This window comes from Pseudorca crassidens, chromosome 11 (assembly GCF_039906515.1).
Source record: "Pseudorca crassidens isolate mPseCra1 chromosome 11, mPseCra1.hap1, whole genome shotgun sequence".
NCBI lineage: Eukaryota > Metazoa > Chordata > Mammalia > Artiodactyla > Delphinidae > Pseudorca > Pseudorca crassidens.
This window is the reverse complement of record NC_090306.1, coordinates 18,728,692-18,753,831: the sequence shown is the minus strand read 5'-3', so window position 1 is coordinate 18,753,831 and position 25,140 is coordinate 18,728,692. Positions and strand designations below refer to the sequence as shown.

At 37.6% G+C, this 25,140-nt stretch overlaps 1 protein-coding gene across 7 annotated transcripts in view; it reads left to right on the top strand.

The window, feature by feature from the left end:
- The window catches only part of SOX5 (SRY-box transcription factor 5), a 991,426-nt gene that overhangs the window by 953,914 nt on the left and 12,372 nt on the right, over nt 1-25,140 (top strand). For all 7 annotated transcript variants that reach the window (XM_067695917.1, XM_067695916.1, XM_067695915.1 and 4 more), the window contains one exon: nt 9,369-9,514. In XM_067695917.1, coding sequence (XP_067552018.1) covers nt 9,369-9,514 — 146 coding nt within the window. The remainder of the gene's footprint in view (nt 1-9,368; nt 9,515-25,140) is intronic.

Below are 25,140 nucleotides of genomic sequence, written 5' to 3'. Positions count from 1 at the left end.
TGAGTAGAGGCAGGTTTTAGAATAGGAAATCATATGTATATATATATATAAACAAAGGTGAGTTGGAGAGATCTATAGATATGAAAGAGTACATGGGTGATGACAGAGCAAGAAGAAATGAGAGAGGATTACCTTTGGAAAGAAGAAATGCCCCCTCTTTTCTCTAAGACTGAAGGAAATGAGGAAAAAAGAGGTAAAGTTACAGAGGAATTGTGGGATGGACAGAAGGAAAGCTGAAGGAGTGTATTTCAAATGCTTCTATCTCTACAACGTTGAATTCCAGATTATTTGCAAAGAGGAAGTCAGTCTGGGCCAGTGGGGCAGCAGTGAGAAAAGAAACAGCGAAAGCTGAGGTTTTGAGAAGTTTGAAAATGGTTTGGGGCATATGCGTTCTTTTTATCGTGTGCACCATTCTGTTATGATCTCTCTGTTAACTCTGCTCAACATCCTAAATGGACACCAAGATAAGATTTGCTTTCATGTCCGAAGCATGTGAAAGATATTTCATTTGGCAAGAATGATTCACTTGCCTAGTAGACACGAAAGCTCATAAATATCACAGTGTTGTATATGAGCTACTTTTGTAATATCCCCAGAACTAGAATATTTAACTAAGGGAATAACTAATATATTTGCATTTTTTGTCACGTGAGGACTTTTTACTTCAGCATTCCAAGGATTCAATATGACAAAATATTTTAGAAAGACAAGAATGTATTTAATGACATTTATCATCTGACTTTTTCCACTACTAAAACTTCTCTTATTTTTTTTTTCCCTGAAATGTCCCTCCGCCACATACACATCCCTCATATTTTCCAAGGATTTGATGCCACTACAATTTACTTTTCTCTTTTCAACAAATGCAGATGTTGAAAGCTGAAACTGTAATGAGTAATAATGTCGTTGGATAAAAGCTGTGAGCATTAATGGTGTTGTAAAGGTCACCCCTGAAAGAAGAATTAATGTGTTATGCCATTAATAATCCATGGAAAACCGTGAACCAAAAGATAACTTAAGTTATCGTTAATGACATGCAGCTCTTTGCTATATATCTATTAGCTACAAATGAAGAAAGTGAGTTTTTGAGGTTGGTGAGCAATATTACAGTGTATTCTATAAGAATGCTTTTGTATGGTATGCAATTGATAGGCAGCTCCAAAGAAAGCTCCTTAAAAAGCATGAATAGTTCAGAAGAATGATGGGTAATTTTAGAATCTTTTGACCAGATGTTATCTTTCCCTTATTGGCCTTTTCAGCCTATGCTGTGCATATGTATAACACTCTAAACTTTTATCAAAGCATTTTTAGTCTATTTTTTCACTGCAGCTTATTTTAGAATCGTAGACCTTTAACTAGACAGAGCAAATATACCTGTCATCTAGTCAGAAATTGTTATTTTCCAGGTAAGGAACTGAGGCCTAGAGAAGCTAAGTGTTTTGTTCTCCAAGAAGAGTTATTTGGAATAGTATAAAAGTTAGATGAGGGATGAGAGGGGCTTCATTCCTAAATTGAAGTGAACCCCGTGCACTTCAGTTTCATCTCTTGCAATGGAATAGTCCTCCTGAGGCCGAGGGCCTAGCATCCGCACGTGAGATGTCTCAAGAACTCCTGATGCCATTGCTGTTTAGCTTAATGCTATACTACTGATACTTGGTTTGTGTGCTTTGAATTTAAGTGAACTGGGTATATCTTGTGTCCTATGAATCTTCTTTCTGATTCCCAGCCCAGGACAGATTGAAATTGAGTCAGCAGTTGTGTAACACCCAGGGCTTGTATTTAACAAAATATTTTTTTTTTTTTTTTTTGCGGTACGTGGGCCTCTCGCTGTTGTGGCCTCTCCCGTTGTGGAGCACAGTCTCCAGACGCGCAGGCTCAGCGGCCGTGGCTCACGGGCCCAGCCGCTCCACGGCATGTGGGATCTTCCCAGACCGGCACACGAACCCGCGTCCCCCGCATCGGCAGGCGGACTCTCAACCACTGCACCACCAGGGAAGCCCTAACAAAATATTTTTTTAAATATGTATTTTCTTATGGAAAGAAAGTCCATGTATAATTGTGGGCTATTTTTCCAATTAAAAATAACCCCAAGGGCAAAAAGAAAAAAAAAAAAAATTTAAGTGCTTACCCAGGGATTCTAAGTCCCTGTCCCAATGTAGACAGTCCTGTGGTTATTACCGCTATTTTAATTTTAAGAAAACAAATGTACATGATCGCCTAGTAACTTGCTCAAACTCACAGCCAGTGGAGGTTGAGGACTTACAGTCATAGTCTCTGGGTTGCTTGCTTGCTTTTTAGTTGTTGCCTATTGGCAGCGTCTCTGCCTTAGATGTTCTTCTCAGTCATCTATTTTTCCTTTCCCTCATTCATCCCATAAATGAATATTGAATATCTTCTCTATGCCATATGTTTTGCGAAGTCTGGAGGATAAGCGGATGAAAGTCTAGGACTGAGGCTTTAGATACCTGCAGTCTTTGTTCTGTCATGTCTTTGGAAGATACTGGAACATACTGTTCTTGCCCTTCATTCCTCAGAGCCATTAGTACATGAAAATTAAAACTTCACTGAGCAAATGTAGGAGACACACATTGATTCAGTAAAGTTAAGGGAAATATTTTCAAGTCCAGTAATGTGATATTTTATTTCTACAACTTGCTAATTTAAAATATGGTGACGTGAAGGAGGATTTTACCTTAAAATTTCATTAATTTACATTTTTTAAATGAGAAAAAAACTTCTATGAGTTTGAGTTATTGAACAATATTGTAACCATTTCACAGAAAGCCATTGGATTATCAGGAAGTTAGGGGTATTATTTAACAGCTGACAATATTTGCCTAGCAGTTTACAAATTGCTTTCACGTTTATTATCTAATTCTCAAGAATTTTCACAGATGAAGAAATGGCTACATATCAGGGTGCCAAAAATTTGATGATGATTAAGTGACCTCAGAAAATAGAAGAAAAAATTATTATTTGTTGAAAATTACTTGAAACTCATGTGCCCTTACTTTTACTACAGCTGAAAAGTCCTACATAAAATAATTAAATGAAGTAAATAAGAATTTGTATTACCCTGATAGCATCCTTTAAATACATGAATTTTAAGAAATCTGTGTCATATGGTTCAGGCTTCCATTGATATGATGATGACATAGATAATCAGTGAACTTGGAATTATAAAGTTAGCTACTTTCAACTTAGAAATATGCATTTATTCCTTCAACAGACCTTACCACGGGCCAAAGGAATAAAAGACTGAAAGAAAAAAAAATGCCCTCAAATAACTCATAGATTGGCGTGAAAGATAAATTTAGGAAAACAAAAGAGCATGTGACAATAAAAGCATCTCCAGGGTTTTACAGGAGCGTGGAGATGGGAAGTACGAAGGTTGCCAAGGAGCATGTCTAGGGCATGTCAGGAAGGCCCTTACAGAAGGCGTGACACTTGAGTAAATTCCCAAACACACCAGAAAGCCGCTATTTCAGTATAAGAAAAAAGCTTGGGAGACAGAGGAGGGGTGAAGAGGAGGGCGGGTCCCTGGAACAGGAAATAGTTCTGTGTAGCTTAAGCACAGAGGTCTTGAGAGACCAGCAGGAAATGATGCAGGAAGGATAAGCAGAGTTGATATCATGAGACTTTTAGGCCATTTTAAAGTGTTTGGAATTTATCCCAGAATGATGTTTTGGGGGGAAACATTAAAGAGTTTCTTGTTCCAGGCTATTTGGGAAACTCTACATACTGTTGTTATCTCTAGAAGATTCACAGTGCACATTAACATATTCAAGATTTTGAGAATACATGCAATGAAGAAACCTTTTTAACTTTAATTTAGTGTTTCCCACACTTTTTTGAACATGGAATTATTTTTTCACAGAACTTACAGATCATCAACTTACGAAATGCTCCTTTAAGCACTAGGGTAGTAAGAGATGGATTTTTAATGAGGTAAAGTGACGTGATTCAAATTCCCTTTTTTGGAATATCTCGGAATGCTTTATCTGGAAGAAGAGTAGGAGATATATTCAAGGGATGTAAGCTTAAAGATAGGGAAGCGAGTTGAGAGGTGAAGGCATTAGCCCAAGTGAGATACGAGGTGGCTTTAGCGAAAGCAAAGGCCAGTGGGGATCGAGAAAAAGCACATTTGAGAGCTGAGGAGGAGGCATAACTCCAGAGCTTGGTTGTCTTTTGTACATAGGGTGAAGGAGGTATCTTAGACGGCTCCCAAGTGACTGGATGGGCAACTGGAAAGGGAATATGGAATGTAGAAGGAACAGACTGAGGCAGTAGGAAGATGATGAATTCTGTGCTAGCCATGCTGCATGGGACATTCCAGTAGAGAAGCTTGGTAGATGTGTGTACCTGGAAATCAGAAAGGGTTTGAAGCAAGCGGTAGCTATTCTCCAGTCCTTGGGATCCCCCCTTGAGTGTTAGGAGCATCCTTAAGACCAATTGCCATGTGTTGGTTTGGAAGGCCGCCACAACAAATTACTATAAACTGGGTCACTTAAAGCAAATGTATTCTGTTACTATTTGGAAGCTAGAAAGAAATCCAGAGTCAGAGTGTCAGCAGGGTTAGTTCCTTCTGGAGACTCTGAGGGAGAATCTGTTCCGTTCCTCTCTCCCAGCTCCTAGAGGCTACTGGCAATCCTTGGTGTTCCTTGACTTACAACTCCAGTGTCTGCCTCCATGCTCACGTGGCCTTCTCCCCTGTGTCTATGTGTCAAATCTCCTTTCTCTTAGAAGAACACGAATCATTGAATTTAAGGCCCACTGTAAATCCAGCGTGATCTCATTTCAAGATCCTTAATTTAAACATCTGCAACGACTCGATTTCCAAATAAGGACACATTCACAGATACCAGGGCTTAGGGCACACACATATCTTTTTGAGAGACACAATTCAACCCATTACAAGTAGTTCACTGTTTTTCCTTCTACCTTTTAACAGGCTCTTCCCTTGTGGAGCAGCTGTTTACTCACTCTTTCTGTTTAGATTTTATCCCCTCTACGATTGGACTTTCCAGTTTGTCCATCTTTTTCTGCCCCTGAAAATATATAACAGGGACCATTTTAATTTTGAGAATTTTGTTGTTTATGGTTAAGAAGAAACACCAAGGTATAAAAAAAATCAAATTGTGGTAAATTTAACACAGTCACAGACTCTCATATATTTCTTACATTAATGATCCCTAACCTGCATTTCCCAAATCTCATTTGAGGCACTAACTGGAAGCCATATTGGCCTTTGCCTTCCCATTTTCCCTCTAAGAAGCTCACCAAACCTCTCCTGAACACTTCCTTCTGATCATAAGATGTACTTGCTGCCTGAATATATAATGAAGGCAGAATAAAATGTAGCAAGTGATCATTTGGGGTCCTTTGAACTCTAATAGGTGACTCCCATTTCACTGAACCTCTGTGCCAACAAGAAATGATATCCCCTCACAGACTTTTTTTTTTTTTTGCGGTCCGCGGGCCTCTCACTGTTGTGGCCTCTCCCGTTGCGGAGCACAGGCTCCGGACGCGCAGGCTCAGCGGCCATGGCTCACGGGCCCAGCAGCTCCGCGGCATGTGGGACCTTCCCGGACCAGGGCACGAACCCGTGTCCCCTGCATCGGCAGGCGGACTCTCAACCACGGCGCCACCAGGGAAGACCCCCCCTCACAGATTTTATCATAATGGTCAAAGCCGTGCAACAAGACTGCTGAGGATGAGCATATAGGGAAAATGAAAGAGGAAAAAAGAGAAAAGAATTAACATTTTTTACTGCCTCCTCAGGTATACGAAGTGTTATCTACTCCTTCACATGTGTTATTTCATTTAATTCTTCCATCAGCCTTATGTTCATTTTACAGTTGGAAGAAATGGAAATTCAGTGAAATTAAGTGTTATAATTTGGCAAACATCACACTTCCTAAGAAGCAGAAACCTGCACCCATCTGAATGCAATGCCCAAATTTTACCTATTTCACTCTGCCATTTTGTAAACTGACAGTTACTGAATGACTTTCATGGACCATTTATTATGCTAAGAGACTATATTAACTCATTTAATCTTCGCAGTGTCATGTTTATCTAGTGAGGTTATTCCATTTAACCAATAAGACCAGTGAGATTTAGAAAGGTAAAACAATACGTACAATTTATATAGCTAGTAAGTAGCAATGTTAGGATTTTAATTTAGGCTTATCCAACTCCAAAGCACAAATTATTTTCGGGTGATGGAAACCTTGGACCAAATCTAAGGAGCAAATGAAGTAAGATCCCAGGCAAGGATATGAAGATGGAGAAGTCAGAGATGAGGATCCAGTGCTATGATGAGAAGCAAGGAAGGAAGGAGTGTCCGTAACAAAGGGATTGTCAATGCTGTTTCTGCCAGGACTGGAAAGTGTCCCTTGGGTTTGGCATTTGAAAGAGCAAGGGGAGCAGAAACAAGACTGTAGCAGGAATGGGAGGGTGAGGAAGGAATGGGAGAGTATGATACGAATCTTCGAGAAGCTTGGCTTGGAAGGTAAAGAAACAGGATTGGAACGAGAGGGCAACACAAAGTTAAGAGACTTTATTTGCTTGTTTCAGGAGGAGAATCTTAAGTACTTACAAGTTGAGGTGGTAATGATAGTAGAGAAGTTCAAGTGGATGATGTAAATGTGAAAGAGAATAACCAGTAGAGAGGTGTAGAAATCTAGAGCATGAATTTGGGGGATTTGCCTTGAATAAAAGTAGCGGTACCATTTTCATTGAAACAGGAGGTGGCAGTGGGCATACGTGGAGATCGATTTGAAGCTAGCCTGGGGTAGGAGACAGGGTGGGGAAGGAAGGTGAGAGTTCAGCCTTATTGGTCTTTCCAGAATTGGAGGTGAGGCCATTTACTGAGAGAGGGAATCAGCATAACTGGGAAGTTGGTGACTGTGATGAGAACAAAGTGTAAAGAACCAGCAAACAACCCTGTTATGATTCAACTCTGTAATATGTAAACGGCTTTATGATTTAACACAGCAGATACAATGTTAGAATTTCATATAGCATTTTAACTAAAATTCAAGTCTCTGAAAGCAAGAATGTTTCTTTTAAAGTGAGCACCTATATCCACCTGCACACAAACACACATCTCACATTGGAAATAGCCATTACAGAACATATGTATGTCTGTCAGTTATTCACCCTCGTAGTAATAGATGCATCCTTTCTGCATCTATAGTAATGATTTTTCCTACACAGTGTTATCTTGACAGTGCCTAAAAAGCATAAAGATTTCATACTTTTATTCAGTGTCATGTGCCAAATCATTTCAAATATATTTGTGCTCTGGAGAAGCTAAATAGACTACAAAAACACATGGAACCAGGTTGTACATAAACAGGGGTTAGAGGGTAGGAAAAGCAGGCTGATCCTCTTAAGATCTTTTACTAAAGGAACACATACCAAGACCATCCCTGTCATTTAAGAGCTGCATTTTTTTCCAGAGTGGTAGTGTTCGTGAACAGAATGAGCTGAAGAATAATATATTAAGAAGGTTGTGCAGGAGAACCAAGTCCAGATGTTGGGGATAATATAAGGTTAAAAACGACCGTAATTTTAAGTACATATTAACCCTAAAGGGCTGACCTAGATCTAAATAGTTGTTTATGATTCATATTGTATTTATAATGAGCCAGGATGTTTTCTTTTGAATACATTCCAATGAATTTAGCTCAGAAAAGCAAAACATATAGTAGCTCTCAAGGCTCCCCTTTCCATCGCCGACCCTGGAACTTCTCTTTCTGCCTTAAGGAGATCAGAGGAGGATGTTCAGTCTGTGCATAGTAAGGGGGGAAGGACACGGATCATTTAGAAGCCTTCCAGCTCTGAAGCACTGCGCTAATCTGACATCAGCTTCTTCAATAGAAATGTTTAAGCAGCAAGAAAGTATTCTAGGTTTTTTGGCAATTGGCAGATCAGATAGAAGAGTCTAGCAATACGACGAGGTCGTGTAATCTGACATGATTAGACAAGGCTCTTTAGTACCAGAACATTCATAATTGAGACAAAGAAAGAGTATTAATAACACTTTCCTAACACGGCAGTTAGCCATTTTATATTTCCTTTCTTTAATCTTAGTGTTTTTCAACAAATCATGGGATTTAATAGCGTGTTTTGGCAGATTAGAGGATTTATGGCCCAGATGTTTTTTGTTCTAAAAATGGATTAGGGTGTAAAGTTTGCTGGAATCCACGGAACATGTTGAGGCAAGCCGGTCATTTTATGTGTGATTAGTGCCTGCCTTCTGTCTCACAGTCCCTCCATCTGTCACAATTCACCAATGGATCTGGTTAGATTTAGCCTCATGTCACAAACAAGTCCCTTTTCTGGGCAATTTCATATTATAGATTCAGTTTATGCCATTTTATGCCCTAGTTAAAAGATAGGGAGAGTGAAAGATGATATATTAGCTTTCCTTTCAATATTTGCAAAACAATCCCTTCCCATCGCTCTTCTGCCCTAAAATCATGTAGATTATCAGCATAATGTGCATCAGATAAATAAATGACCAGAATTAACATTAGCCTTGCTCCTTACACCTGTTATTCTTTAAAAGAAATATTTTAGCTTTCTTTTTCTTTTTTTTTTTCCCCTAACTCTGGATTGTGGAGTTGCGCCACAAGTTGGTCACTTGACCATCCCATTAAGAGTGTGAATTAAATGTGATCATAGTTACCCAGTAGCCACAATTTATTATTCAGCAATTACAGGTGCTTGGTTACATTCTGTGCTTGAAATTTAGCCTCTTAACTATTGCAAGTTTGTATCTGTAACAAGACATTGCCAACTGTGGTTTATTTCACCATGGTTGGATGCAGGGGGGAAATGCTCTTCTTTCAGTCGGTTAACAATGATTTGTTCCTTCTGTGTATAACAAACCTAATAGTGCCATACTCATACTCTAAATTGGCCTTTCTAATACTATGAGAGTGTCAGTAATTAATAGTAATAATTATCAATACCTTTATCCTACGGTAACATTCAAATGATCCTTATAGGAAAAAAACCAAAGACAGGTTGTATTTTTGCACTACAAAATATTCAGATAACTAAAAAAGTTTATCTAAAAATTATATTTGAAACTTCTTTTCAAACATGTGGAAACAGCTGTATTTCACTTAAATATTACATTTTGATAACAAATGTTTGGCACCATGTTGATGTAACTGTGTGAATCAGTCATCATCAATTATTTATTCATTCATTCATTTTTAGACTGATTCCATTGAGAAATTAGTACATGCCAGACACTAGCCATTCCCAAAAAAGAAGTGATTTTTATGGTGAAAGGTTAACCTATCCATGCACTTGTACAAAACATATCCTTCGTTCTGTTACATCTTCAGGTTATTTAAATGACCATGATGCTGTCACCAAGGCAATCCAAGAAGCTCGGCAGATGAAGGAGCAGCTTCGGCGGGAACAACAGGTGCTTGATGGGAAGGTGGCTGTTGTGAATAGTCTAGGTCTCAATAACTGCCGAGCAGAAAAGGTTAGTTCCTAAAATAACTGACTTTCCAAAAATACTTAAATTGCCTGACTGTTTTTCTTCTTTATCTTTTTCTCTTCTCACCATCCTTGGAATGACGGTTCTCCCACCCTTTATATCTCCATCAGTGCAGAACTCTTCATGCCCATCCTAATCAAAACCATCTGGAAATGAAAAGCGTTATAATTCTCTGCTATCCATCTGAACCTTATTGACAATTAATATCCCCTTTTCTGCCATCACTTTGTATTAAAATGAAGTGGCATTTGAAATACCTGAGTCTCAGTGAAAGTTTTGCTTTACAGAGATGCTCACCTTGTATTTGGGGATGAGCTGGATCTGAAAATGCCGAATCTTCTTTAATCAGCATAAGCTTGAATGATACCCATGCTTGTAGTCTCAGCATCTAAGATCCTGAGCTTGTCATAATGTTTCCAATGCAAAGCACTGTCAAGTTTTAGGTGACTGCACAATTGGAAGTTTTGACTTGATCATAAAACAAAGTTTGCTGTTTAAAATGTGGACATTATTATTCTACCTGTTATTATGCTTAAGTCCAGTGAAACTTCTGGATTTATCTGAGCTATAATAATTTCAAACTATTTTGTCTAAGCTACATTGTATTTTATTCAGAAAAATATTATGTTATTATAGAATGCTTGGAGTGATATACTTCTTTTGGTCATATTTGGTATTTTTAATTGAAATTTTAAAGTTACTGAATCCCCTTTTCTCAAAATCCTGTAGCTAAATATAGTAGATAAGAGAAAAAATGATCAGCTACTTAGTAATAACTTGAAAGTTAATCATCATGGGAAGGTCATGAGTCAAACGGTGTCATCCAGAATGAACAGATTGCTAATTTGGATAGCTTTCTGGTTTCCCAGGTTTTATATGGAATTTTACATATAATCTCTAAGAAGCTAGCAATTTGCATAGTGAAGGTGTGACCTTGCCACAACTGTACTTTTCCTCTGGTCCAAACATGGGTCAAAAGGATGGAGAAATGATTTCACTTCTGTTCTGTTCCTGGAGGGGAGAGCAAAGCATGGTCAAGTGTACATCCCTTGCAGTCTCACAACATAAGAAGAGCAACATTGTTGCAGCTCGAAGGGCACGAACATTTTCTAGTTAAGCACCAGAAGGGAAGGGGAACAGCAAAGTGACAGCTCTAAGAAGGAATGATAGCAAGCATAGAGGAATTTATATTCAAATATTTAAACATTCTTGAAAGGATGCTTGAACAGAAATTCCCTTTCTCTGCTCCCCATGTAGAAGTGAGTTTAACAGTCAGCCAGATGCTAATGCAAAGTGACTCAAGCTATTCCTCGCAAGCAGAGCTAAATTGCCATTATTTGTTAAGCGCATTGAATTCAGCTGTGGATACAGCAGTTGGTTGCATTCAGCAAGCATCTGTACCCTTTTTTTTTTTTAATCCTCCAAAGCAGAGACAACTCTACCTATCTCCCCCCCTCTCCTCCCCTGTGCTGGCTGGGAACTGTCAAGTGACAACCGACCAAATCCTTTTGGACAGGAGGCCTTCATCCTGAGTTCTATATACTTACAAAACAGGCCTTGTGGTTGGATCAGGGAGCCCATTAAAAGCGCTTTGATGGTATGGAAATTCATCTTCATGAAGCTCCTAGGCCCCTAAGCAGCATGCTGTTTAGCTGTGGTTACAGATCAGTCATTCACATCGGAGGGCAATAATTGTGCTGACGGCTTGTAAGGCAACGGGAGTACATAAAATAATCCTGGGCCCTCCACCATGGCACTGCGAGTTAATCTTCTCTAATACAGATCAGCTGTTGTTCTAACACATGACTTCATGCAGGCTCCAGTGACTCTGCTCAGCCTTTGATTAAGTAACAGGAGTGGAACCATCTGCATTCATTTTATCCCATAGTTGTCCATTGTTAGGGACCTTATTTCCACTTCTTGTTCCACCTCCACAATCAGACTTCATTTTATTTCTCTGATTAGCACCTCCTATTTGAGTTGCAGGAGTGAGAGTTGCCTCTGTTGAAAACTACTCCTTTCAATTTTCCTTTCTCTTCTGTAGAATTATAGTAACTGTTTTTTAAAAAAATCTATTTCTGAAGTAATACCTGCCAGAATCTGTTGGCCAATTAAGATGTCTCCATTCTCAAGACGTTGGTGCCCCCAGATCTCTTCACCATGCCCTTTCCATGCAGTTGAGTTACATCTTCAACTATGGTCTTACATTTTTATGGGTTTTTAAGTGAAAATCTTAAAAAATGAAATTGTATCATTGTAATTGTAAAACATTAAAATGTAAAAACCCGTTATTGTCATAGTCTGGCAAACTCTTGTAATGCGTAAGTAAACCTTTTCAGCAGGAGAATTCGAATTAGTTCATCCCTATGTTACCTTTGACACTTGAGATTGAATCTCTCTTAGAAGCAGGAATTACTGTGGTTGCCTTTTCCTGTTGAAATAGCTTAGCCGGCATTTCTACCAAATTAATGATCAATCTATGTCTTGCAACTCATGGGAATGAAATAATGTCAATTTAAATCTTTTAATTAGTCATTATTCAACATTAGCACCCCTGTGTATTAGGGACAGTGCTGTGTACTTGAGGCACTGTATTGAACAAGAAAATATGTCCTCTGCCTTTATAGAGCTTACAGTTTAGATCAAATTACGAGTTTGTTAATCATGGCATATTTATGTGTGTGAATTCCTATAGGAAGTGAATTAAGACCCCATACTGCTGAGCATGTCAGATCAGTTACATACCTGACTCGACAGAGGTAGCTGCTTGTTTTTCCACATAAAGCAGCATCACTAGACATATTGCCTCATCGTTTTTTTAATACCTACCTTTTTAATCGATTTCTATAATCGCCCAACTTTATCCATGGCCAAAGCATAGTTAGATCAGTAGTTGGTTTGAAATTTTGCTTCACAGTCCCTAACGAAAGACAGAAACACAGTATGTATAAATTCCTCTTATAATTTGCACTATCGCTCCCAAAAGGACGACATTTTTTCTCTCTTTAAACCATGCTCCCAACTTCCTAAACCCTAAAAGTATGTGAAATAAATGTAAGACATGGGGAAGATGAAGGAGAGAGAAAGATAGAAAGGAGCTGGGAGAAAGGAAAGGGGGAAGGAAAAGTAATTCAGCCAGATGCCTTCCGTCAGTCTAAAAGGAGATAGCAGGACCCAAGATGCAGATAATTGGAAACCTGTAGCAGAGATCTGTTTTCTTGAGTACACAAGCCCTATACACATTAACTTGTCTTCACATTTCAAATGACCAACATGCTTGTCTCGACTAGAATGTCTTAATTCTGAAAAGCTGTAATTGGGCAGTGAAAACAATTAGAGGTGTGAAGATAGGGACAAATGTTTTCCAGTCGTATGTACCAAAACACATAATGAAAGTCATTCGTACTGAAACACATTTTAATTGAAGACTTCTAAAAGATTTTTCATTTCTTTACTTTTCTTGGAAGTGTTTCAACATACCCAAGAACTGCGTATGTCAGGTTTCTTGGAAACTCTGGGACGCAGTGTTATTTATAATTGTCATCTCTGGTTAATTATAGCCTGATTGTATATTCAAATAATGTTATCTTTTACCACTCAGCTCTGTTACAGATTAGTGTCATAGGTGAATAAGTAAGCTTCTCAGGTAGGAAGAATCAGAAGAAGACCCTCATACATACATTTGTTTTGTAAAAACCACCTGCTTTGTGTCTTTAACACCCAAATGGCAAATGGCACGGTTTTGACCAGCTGCATACTCAGGTTCTGACCTTATAAGCTTACCTGATAGGAAATCATAAAAACTTCAGTTTTTGTCCTGATCCTACCAGGCAACACTAATACAATAGAGACGCAGTGCACTGCAATGAGGAACAGACCAGAAGTTTCCCTGATCACTTCCCTCACTACCCAATGTAGTTGTCCTAGAAAGATAATGCCCATGCTGTAATACCTGTTAGAAATGTTTGTCATGACATGTATCAGGATATCTAAATACAGTAGCTTCAACAAATACTGATTAGCTTTTAGCCTACAATGAAGTTCAGGAGTAGGAGGTTGGTGGCCTTAGCTCACTAGTTCAGTGATGTCAGGGTTGAAATCACTTGATTATCTGGGCTGTTCCCTTAGAGTCACAAAATGTTGCTGCACCTACAACTATGTCATGAAGGCAGCAGACTCAGAAAGAAGTTATTTTCTCTTCGCTGAAGTTCGGTCTTCACTCACATAGTCATATTTCACTGCACCCCTCAAGCTGACTTCCATAAACATCTCCTTTGGGTAGAACTGGGTCATTTGCACATCTTCACGACAGTTACTGGTCAAGGAAGAGAGACCACTTTAAATGGATCACAAATTATTTTCTGGGACTGAATTAGAGACCTTATCCTATCTTCCTGAGATCAAAGGATATCTTTTTTTTTAAGAAAGGCAGACCACTACCTGCAGCACCTCATTTGGATGTGTCTCGAGTCTTGGAAGCTTGACTAGCCTACTTTCTTCTAGGAATGGACCTTGAGAGCTTGTTTGGAGGGTCTAGCAGGGCAGAACAGCTTCTCATATACTCTCGACCGAAAAAGGGCCCTCTCCTATTGGGGAAGGCCATCCTCTTCCACTGAGCTTACAGCTCCAGGAGGAATGTATGTGGATCCATGGGGCAGGAAAGGGGACACCTGTCTAGCCATCCAGATCAGCCAGTCAACCCTGGTAATCAATGGGGTGACAGAGGTCGCAGCCAGATCACCCTCACATTTAAGGGATATCTCAAGACCAAAGGTTATATTGGCAGGGGCAAAAGATAGACCAGAATGGCTACCGGGTAGGAAAAGGCCATCGTCAGCCACGGCTACATTATAAAAATGATACCAAAGCTCTCAAATATTTTCATCATAAAGCTGGTTTGTTTTGATTCCATTTGATGTCATCTATCTAACTGCTTTTGCTCTTCTCTGTTGCATGTCTAGGGCCTTATACCTTGTCTGTGTTTCAGAAAGAATTAAATGACATTCAAGAATGTGTACAAGAAAACATTGTTTGGTGCCAGGTTAAATCAATGAATGTATGTTCGTCCACATACTTTCTACATATTAAGGCCAACTTCTGTATTACTTCTTGTATATAAAAAAGATGTCACTCACAAAAATAAACATACAAATATGTGCATGTATTTCTTAAGGTAGAGAATTTATTCATCAAACATTAATTGCCTGCCGTGTACCTGAAATCTAAACACTTGCACATGCTATGCCTTCATCAATAACTGCAAATAAGAATAGCTAGGAAAATGTCTTACTTTTCCCTCTGAGGTTCAGTGAAAATTCTTTGCAGATTTCCATAGAATAAGATGAAAATTTGGTGAGTAATATGTATATTTTATTTTATTTTTTTTTTTTTATTTTTTTTTTTTTTGCGGTACGCAGGCCTCTCACTGCCGTGGCCTCTCCCGTTGCGGAGCACAGGCTCCGGATGGGCAGGCTCAGCGGCCATGGCTCACGGGCCCAGTCGCTCCGTGGCATGTGGGATCTTCCCAGACTGGGGCACAAACCCGTGTCCGCTGCATCGGCAGGCGGACTCTCAACCACTGCGCCCCTAGGGAAGCCCAATGTGTATATTTTAAATAATGATTTACGCAGTAATGAAACCAGTTTCTCTTTTTGGTGTCGGTCATATTCATAAGAAGTTTTACCACATACATTATAGATGGACTTGTAAACAAAGGTTAATTTTATTACTCTGGCACTTGAAAACTCTTCCAGTACAACCTCCTCTTTTCTGCCATTGTCAACCCTTTTCTTTCCCTTTAACAGAGTGCCAAACATGAAATGACAGTGACCAATGTTGACTTCATGCGGATGTTTAATAATGAAAAAAGTGTGTCAGTCCCAGCATTAGTTACAAATGGCAGTAAGTGTATCGGATGGCAGCCCTGTAATAATTTTACATCCATCATTCTTTCCTGATGCTTCACTGGCCATCTGATGGATGGGGCCAGCAGTGTTAACTCTTCAGAAACTGACACAGTGTATCTACTTCAGCATTATCTAACATATGCTCCTTCTCTTAGATAAGGAGAAGGCATGTGAGGAATTATAAACTACAGGTTTGCTTTGAAAAAGTGAATATGAAGGAACTCATGCCTTTGTATTCAGTGGCAGGTACTACAATTAATTAATGATTTATGGGTGGCTTTTGTAGTTGTTGCCTTTAGCTAAAATGAATTAGAGAAGTCAGATTAGAGCTAGACATTTCAGTGGTAAGAGGAAAAACTCCATGAAGGAGGAAGCTATGTTAGGTAAATCGTTCAGGAGGAAATGAGATAGATCATTGCAACAGTGGGACAAAACAGGAGCTTTTCCTTGGTGGGGGTGTGTGTGTGTGAGTGTTTGTCAAACAAAAATGTCCCCAAACTTTTAAATCTTCTGGTTAGAATTTACCTGAGCACAAATTAAAATAACACAAATGGTTAATATTTTCTTTTTATAGAAGTGAATATATATTATTTTTTATCTCTAATGTAATTATTTATTTGGTGATTTTAATTAAAAGATACACAAAGTCTGAAGTTGAATATTTGCCTTTTTATTATTGGAGTCTCTCTACTCTAAATATGTATGTAAAATGGATAGAGAACTGCTTTCTAGACAGCGGATTATTAGAAAATCTAGACTAGTTTTTTACGTGCAAGTTGGCATTTGATCCTCAGGTTTTCTTTTCTTTTGTTTTTCATTCATAAAACCTTCTTAATACTGAGTGTCTTAGCTAGGGAACACTTCTTATGGGACAGGAGGGGAGAGGAAAACCCCTTAGTGAATATTATCAGCACCGAGCAGCCCGTTTTCAAAGACCATGACAAAAAGGCAAATAGGTATTATGTCATCACCCATCCATCACTCTATATGTCAGCCTTTCAATAATTCCAATCGACATTCTCGACAGGCTGGTGCAAGTTAAAGGGGCTGTTTGTTTCTAGAAATTGAGTATAGGCTGTCTATAGCCTTTTGTTCCAGATGGTTTTCTTCTGTGTCTTTTCATTTCTTTCTTTTTCTTTCTTTTCTTTTTGGGGGTATTTAATTGAAATACATGCCGAGTTTGCAGACTGCAAAGATCAGAGCTGTTTTCGTCCAGCAGTGGTAACTATGCATTAAACATTTTGATTTGTTTGAGCTTGAAGTTTAGTCCTTTTTTGCCATTTGCTTCATGGAGTTTGTGTATATTTACAGCCTCTGCATTTAATGGCCACATGCCTTATTTTCACAGATGGCCAGTGGAAGACTTTTTCTTTCTCTTAGTATAGCCTGCTTTCAGTTTTGCTACATTTGTCACAGTGCCACTACTTGCAGCTAGCAAGTGCCCACGCTTGGTGGGGAGCAATTATGGTGTGAGTTTTTAAGGAGCTTTTTAAAGGGTTTTTTTTTTTTTCCAGTAAACTTTTTATGGTTTAATTTTCAAGCCTAGAAAAGCTGTGCATGTTTTCAAACAGAGAGTCTTGTGTTCTTTACATCATTCTGGTAGAGGGGTTAGTGCAGGATGGTCCAATAAAATGAGACACACAGGGCATGCCAAATTGGGTTTCAGATAGACACCCACAGGCCTCTCTGATGATTGAAATTGTCTGTTCATTTAAAGATATGAGGATAGGCTCACAATAGTATTCCTGAAAAAAAACGAGTTTGAAAACACCGTATGGAGAATGATCTAGATATTTTTAAAGTACATTTCCATGGTACATAGATAAAAGACTAGAAGAAGAATAAACAATCATTTTGCCAAGGTGATGGGGTTGGAAATTTACATGTCCCCACATTCCTGATTTTTTCAAATTTTCTGTAAGTAAAATAAGAATCACTTTTGTTGTTGGACCAGAAGTGTTATTTTTGAAAACCTGGTCTACTAACAATGATCTTTCCTTCCCTTCTCCCTTGCTCCCTTCTTCATCCCCAGGATCAAATAGCTGTCTTCAAGACACTTAAACATTAAGGCACTGAAATAATCAAAGAGCCATTTGTTTTTCAATTATCCTCATACTTAGTAGATGTATTGTATTCTCTATCGTCATTTATTGCAAGTGACTTTAACAATATGGATTTAAAATTATGAGGAAAATATTCTGAATTTAACATTTATTTCAAAGGGCCTCATTGAGTCTTTCCACTTATACCTTTTCTGTTTTACAAATGAGAAACACTTGTTTATGAGTATAGGAGTAAAAATAGGAGTAATAATAGCTATTGATATCTAGTTTGTATCTTACCTTTTTCAACTGCTTTCACATCAAATTTCAGTTCCGTACAGTATTATAAGCAGAAACGTATTCATATCTTTGTTTTAAAAATAAAAACCTTGAGGTATGACATTATTATAGGAATTCGAGTGGTAGATCAGTTTTTGAACCTAGGTCCTCTTGTTCAAATTTCAGTCTTTGTTTTAAAAATAAAAACCTTGAGATATGACATTATTATAGGAATTCGAGTGGTAGATCAGTTTTTAAACCCAGGTCCTCTTGTTCAAATTTCAGTCTCTTTTCTAATGGGCCATGCTGAAGATGTTCAAGAAAGTAACTCGGTGCCTGTTTGATTAGATTGTACCCCAGCGTTGGCCATGTGTATCATTTAGTACATTTTTGAGGATTTATCACACACACACACAAATCCTTTAATCAATCAGCATCTCCATCATTTGTGTATCTTTTTTCCAACTCTTTGTTTTTCCTGTTTCTGCTCCCTTTCTAGGTCTTCCTTTCTTCACCACGCACCAGCCCCCTTCATTAGAGAATGAGCCGGGAAACAGAAAGAATATGTTCCATCTTATTTATTTTGCTTCTCATAGCAGCTCTCCTAAAACATGTGAAGTTTTAGCTGTTCACTAAAATGAGATTTTAAGTATCTATTCTACTCTAAATTTTTTCCCCTAAAACTACCATGGATGATTGAAAAGCAAACTATAACCCCACTGTGCCTCTTCTATTCGTCAGACCCAGCATTTCGGAACCAAACCATTTCTCTTTAAAACAGTGCAAGTATATTTGTTTAACTGAGGTAACTACTGGCTACTGAGGCTGCATTTATAAGAATACGTACAGTTTTACAGCTTTTATTCTATGAAAAGGAAAAAGTAAAGAGCAAAGGTCTATACGTTTCTGTAGCTCACTAACTGAGTGACCCATTGTTTATAGAACAGTTATCATCAGACAACATTCCAGTTGTGTGTTTACATCTGTGCAGCCCTCCCACCTACCGGACACCCTGTGTAGGTTGTGAATTCTATTATTTTACTTAGTTGGCCTCCTATTTTTCTCACATTAAGCCTTCTGATTTGACTTGGTGTGCACAGTATCTGTATCTGCCCTGGTTTGAAATAAAGTCATGTTTTTAGACTTTGGCTGTATGCTGAACACATACACAGACACTTGAAAACTCAGGTCTTAGCTTTTCCCTCTCCTGCCTTCCCTCTTCCACATGTACAGACCATAAGCACCCCTGGGACAAGTAAGCAAGGACCAATATTTTACCATGATATTATTCATGTGTACCCTCTTTGTGAATGATTTCTTTCCTACGGATTCCTTTGAGTGGCTCTTCGGTTCATTACCCCACACACTCAATGACTTCTTCCTCTCCATGGCAGTCATGTTGAATTTGGACATATGACTGCGTGTTTCACAATGCACTTAGAATCTGTAAATCTGAGTATTATTGGACAGTCCCTTCACAAAATGTATTTCAATAATCATATTTTTTGGGTTTTGTTTCATAATTTGAAATATCTTCCTTGAATTTAAGAAAATGATGATAGAATTCTCAATTATAAATGGAGTACCTTTACATTTTGAAACATAATTAACAGCTTCTGAGGAAACTATCATCATGGATAGAGAAACATGTATAGCTGTATACATTTGTCAAAATATTTTTGTTTTGTTTGAGCAACTCCAGTCAAGTGGAACATAGAATTGAAAGAAAATGTAAAGGGCCTTTAATTCAACATATCATCTGATGTTGAATTGCCAGGCAGGTAGTCATATGACCAATACTTGAAAACCTCTAGGGAAGTGAAATTTTTTGCATCCTAAGACAGCCCACTCAATGGAGAGACAACTCTTTTATATAACTCTTCTTTCAGTGGTTCGTTATCTTTCACTTGATAACTTACAACCATTGGTCAGTATTCTGTCTCTTTACTACATATGACCAAATCCTCTCTTTTTCACAAATAAGAGGTCTTGATTCTTTTCAAACATGGAGATTCTTAAGATATTTAAAGACAGAGATTGTCGATCTCCTCTTCAACTCTCTCTTGCAAGGTCCAGTGCAATTTCTCCATGAAGACAACAAGGATATTGATAGGAACATAACCCAAAGCTGAGTTAAGTCCAAAACATTATGGCCATGGTCTGCATTCCAGTTTTTGCAGAAAAAGAAACTAGACCATTACAACATAGTTTTTCTTAATGAATCCATACTAGCTTCTTGTTGTATCACATCCTGTACTAAGTGCTCTTAACTAATCCTATAACAATCAGTTCTGTCTTTTCCGGAACATACATTAAGTGCTCAAGTCATTGTTCCACAAATTCTCTCTTTATTCATGAAAACTCAGAATTAGTTATTTATGTACAATTCCTAATATTTCTCCCACTTTAAAATCAGTTCTTTAAAAATCATAAATAGGGATTCATCAATTTTATCCACAAGTCATTTTACTATCTTAGAAATGTATTCATCCAGATTAAGACTTGAATTCATAGAAGCTGTGTGTTTCCTTCAAAGCAATTCTATCTTCAGCTTTGTAATACTTCTTAAGAAAACTTGATCTGCCAATACAGTTCACTTTGACCAGATCGCCTGATGAAACTAAGTTTCTATGAAATTTAGCAAGAATTATACTTCAAGAAACATTTCATGAAGCTGGCTACCAAAGTTCACAAAAGGAAATTAGATTGTGGAAACAAAATTACGGGTTCTAATTTATTATTTTCTCCACTAGGGGTATCTCTGAATTTAGAAGGGGAAAAAAATCAGGATTAGGTAAGGATTTTTTTATAGTTGACTAAACCACAAGACACTTATGGACTTTTCCAACCCCTTAGCTCATATATCCATATGATTATCTGATGGAGAAAATGAATGGAAAAATATTCCTGAAGGATACTAGATTTCAGAGTACCAAAGTGTCTGAGAAACTCACATTTGACCAGAATAAAATTAGTAAAAGATTTCTTCAGATTGCATTTTTGTTGGCGTTGGAGAGAAATGTATGTGTGTATGTGTGTGTGTATTTGTACATAATTTATTGTAAATCTTTTACAACAAAGCTTTCTTTCCCATTTGTGCAGTTAGATTATGTGGGTGGATGCTTATTTTTTAGAAAATGGCAATCTCAGTAAGCAAGGGTGAAACCAAGAGATTGAAGGGGATCTCAGACACACGCATTGTTTTTTATGTTCTACTTAAGCTGATGAAAAAATTCTCCAACCAATAAATCGTTATGACATTATAAATAATCTTTCATCTTCTTTGGTGGTCTGTGAGGGTCACATAATTGGAGGGTTAAAAACCTTTTTTGTTTCTTTTTTCTTCCTGTGTCATTAGTATAGAAGGAGATCATAAAAAAGGTCAGCCAGAAGGGGTTTAACTGTTACTGAGTCAACATTTGACAGTCACACTCTATTCTGTCATTTCATGCATGTGCTTTTTATGAGTTTTATAGCTTTGTGAGCTTTATTTCAGGGATGTCCATTATCATAGCCGATCCACAGCCCATCTCTTTCTTTGTGTATGTGTGTCTGATGGTGAGCAAAGCTTGTCACTTATATAAATCCCAATTTCAAGGAGTAATAGAGGAACCATGTACTCATGCAGTTTAGGCTTAGGTAACTAAGGAAATATCTACTTCCTCTAGAGCACAGTTTGTGTGGTTTTTTTGTTTTGACTCTATGAAATATCGACAAACAATGTGCCTTTTGAGCCTTTACAAACACAGTGAATTTTTAGTTGTTTTCTATATAGTTGAAGTAATGGAATAAAAGAAGTTTTCAACTTAAATATGTACTAGACTTATATTATAGGGCTATAAACCATCAGGCCTGAGAATCAAATGGAAAATAAAAAAGATTAAATACATTGTCAGGAATGATGCGCAAGAGGAAAGAAAAAAATCCCAACAACTTTTAGAGTTGTTACAAACATTCTCCTTTTTAATGCATATTTGTCCACTACTCTGGCTGTAGACAATAAAGGATCATAACCACAGCAGGATACTTAATACTTATATTGAAATAACTATTCCTGTAATTCTTATATTTTAGGAAGAATCTTTATCTTTTTCATTTCCCCTGTTTACTTTTTCCCTAATATTAAAAGCATATCCTTTTCATTTTTTAAACTAATGAGAATCTGTCGTATATTACAGCACCATTTTACAAATTAGGATTCTGAAACTCAGGGAGGTTAATTGATTTGTCTAAAGTAGTATAGCTAATATATATGGCAGCGTTTGGTTAAAATGTCATGTTCCTGATCGCAAAGCCATTATTTTCTATATGGGTTATTTTCTCTATTTTCAGATATGTTCTTTTCCCACTGATCTCTATAGCCTTTTGCCATTCAGAACGTTGTTTGCTTAGAAAGCACTGATCTTTACTGACCACTTCTAATCAGCTAATTACCCACATCTCTTTAGATATTTCTTGGCTCTCCTTGTTGATTCCCACCATAGTCTGATGTCATGTGCAAACAATACACGTGCTGTTTTCCATTATTCAAGTCATTGGATGAGCCACAGAGCCCAAAACCAGCTGCCAAATTCCCTAAGTGAATATTAACACATTAATAATCGTTATATGAATGTTGAGTTTTAGAGTTATTCATTTGACCCCAAGAAACTATATTGTCTAAAACTTTCCTTTCTTCTGTAGATCAGATACAATTTACTTGAATGTTTCTTCAAGTCAACATAGCATCAGAAAGTTTTTCAAGTTAAGACAAACTTTACCTTAAGTTTCTTCTTGATCTTAGTAAACCTACAGAGTTGTACAAGGTTTGATTAGCCAGATAGGACTCATCTTTCCAAAGGAATTCTAGTTGTTATCCAATAGCTAGTTTTTATCCAATAGAAAGCATACAGGTCGTCTTGTTTGGTCCTTATTTGTAAATCCTCAGGACTATTTCATTTTGACTACTTTGTAGTAATTAATCTGTTTGCACCCTGTACTCTGATGTTCCTCAGAGCAGTTCAGAATTTTGGCCAATATTTCTTTAAGTGTGTTTTTTGTTTGTTTGTTTGTTTTATTTCTAATAGGAAAAAGGTAGAAGAGAGAAAGATGAATGAATCTTATAAGTTTCAGGGCAGTGTTTGGATAGTATTGAGAAGGCAGAAAAGTATAAGTGCTATACTGGATTTATGTTCAAGAACACTGGTCTTAGACTGGGGGCATGTGGTAGTCTTTTTCTGTAAAAATTCTTGACTGATGTGCTCTTTATCAGAACCAGTTGGAACTAAGGGTATAAGTTTGGTAAAAATTATCACCTCTGCTCATCAACATATTTTTCTATTTCCATAAACTCAGTTTCTTTGGTGTTTCTTATTTCCAGCATCTTCCCATTTACCACCTCCCTACCTGACATTTACTGCCATCATTTTGTTTCAGCGGTCTCTATTTAGAAAGGATTAATTGAATTATAAGAACTTTGAGAATCACCTTTTTTCAGTAATATTCACACATTTGAAAAGAGGCTTTGGAAAGGGAACTATTTAACCCAGTGTACAGAATCAGAAACGGTTGAGTTTTAGACATGACAGTGCATAGTTGGACTCTTTGCGAAGGGGACGGCCAGGAACGGATGGGATTAGAAGTAATAGGATGAAAGGAATCTTCCCAGTGTACCAGCATTTGTGCTTTGTAACATTTGGCTGACTTTCCTCCTATATTCCTGAATAGATTGAATTTAAACTTTTGAAGGCTATTCTTAAATCCAACTCATTCTTTTAGTAGTTCAGTATATTATCTAGAATCCTATTCACACACAGATTTATATCTACCTATATACATAAGAACTAAATATGAACTTTTACAATAGGATCAGTATTCATATGGAATTGTATAGCTAGTTATTTACTATATAACCACTGTATTATATATATATATATACCATATATTTACCATATAACCATTTACCATATAACCTTACCTCAGTTCCTCTGTCTTCTGAATTTATTGTCAGCAAGAGTTTCTAAATTGTGGCAGTATTACCATTTTGATTTACATGCTACTCTAAGATTTTTTTTTCGTTTGTTTTTTTTTTTTTTTTTTTTTTTTTGCGGTACGCGGGCCTCTCACTGTTGTGGCCTCTCCTGTTGCGGAGCACAGGCTCCAGACATGCAGGCTCAGCGGCCATGGGTCACGGGCCTAGCTGCTCCACGGCATGTGGGAAGAACATGTGGGACCTTCCCGGACCGGGGCACGAACCTGTGTCCCCTGCATCGGCAGGCGGACTCTCAACCACTGCGCCACCAGGGAAGCCCTGTAAGGTGTTTTAATTAAAGGCACAACACACCTTCTTCAGGTCCTCCAATCACTTCTCATTTACCCTGTTCACATGACTGAGAATTAGCTTAAATGACTATACAAAAGGTCACAAAAGAAGTGCAGCTGACTGTGTTTACTTCCACTGTCTCCTACTGACATCCTCTTAAGAAGTATCATAAATTCCACTTTTGGGTAGCTAATTGAATCATTTTATTATACTCTGTGCTTTAGAGGTAGATGATTAGAGGTTACTTATTGTAAAAACTGCTTGTGACTTTCCAGCTCATCCTTTGCTAATTTTAGCTACGTGGTAAGATGGTGCAAGGTCCATACAGCTGAATGCAGAATCTTCAGAGTCACTTAACATTTCATTTTTTCTACTCCGACTGCCTTCATTTTGCTGTTTCTTCTTGAAAGACTTTACTTCAAAATAGAAAATATGTAGCATTATTGCCCCATACACTTTTAAATAAAAACCTGAGAGGTGATCCATGCCCAGTACTTTCCCCAAAGATAGTACAATAAAGTATTCATTGACCCGGGGACTTTCAGATTATGTTGATGGAATGTGGTTTTTTTTTTTTTTAATGTAACTGTCTTCTATTTTAACAGCTACATTTACTCTAAAGACAGTCTGTTAAGCTGGTGTCCTTGGTGCTCCTGGGCTCAGCTGAATATATACAGCAGACTCTCTCAGCAAAAGAAATGTAGAACATGTAAAGCAAATGAAAATACCAGTTTCATACACAAAACAAAATTGGGTGAGGTTCTACATTTTTAAATATATAATTTATTTCAACTTTAGTACTATATAATCTTATAGAACTAAAGTTGGTATAAACTATTTTGTTTTCAGTTTCTCTACTGTATTTTATACTGATTGACAATTTAAAATATTTTTTCTATTAAATCGTATATCAGACTTTGATGAAGAGAGACATGGATTCCAAGGCCTCTAAATTAAGAGAATTTTTCATCTAGTGTGTATAGTTGAAATACTGTCAGAGATTTTATAGAGGTAAAGTATATACTGTATGAAGAATTTCAGTACCCTGTTGGCTCTTGTTGGGAACGTTAGTTGGGTCCTTTA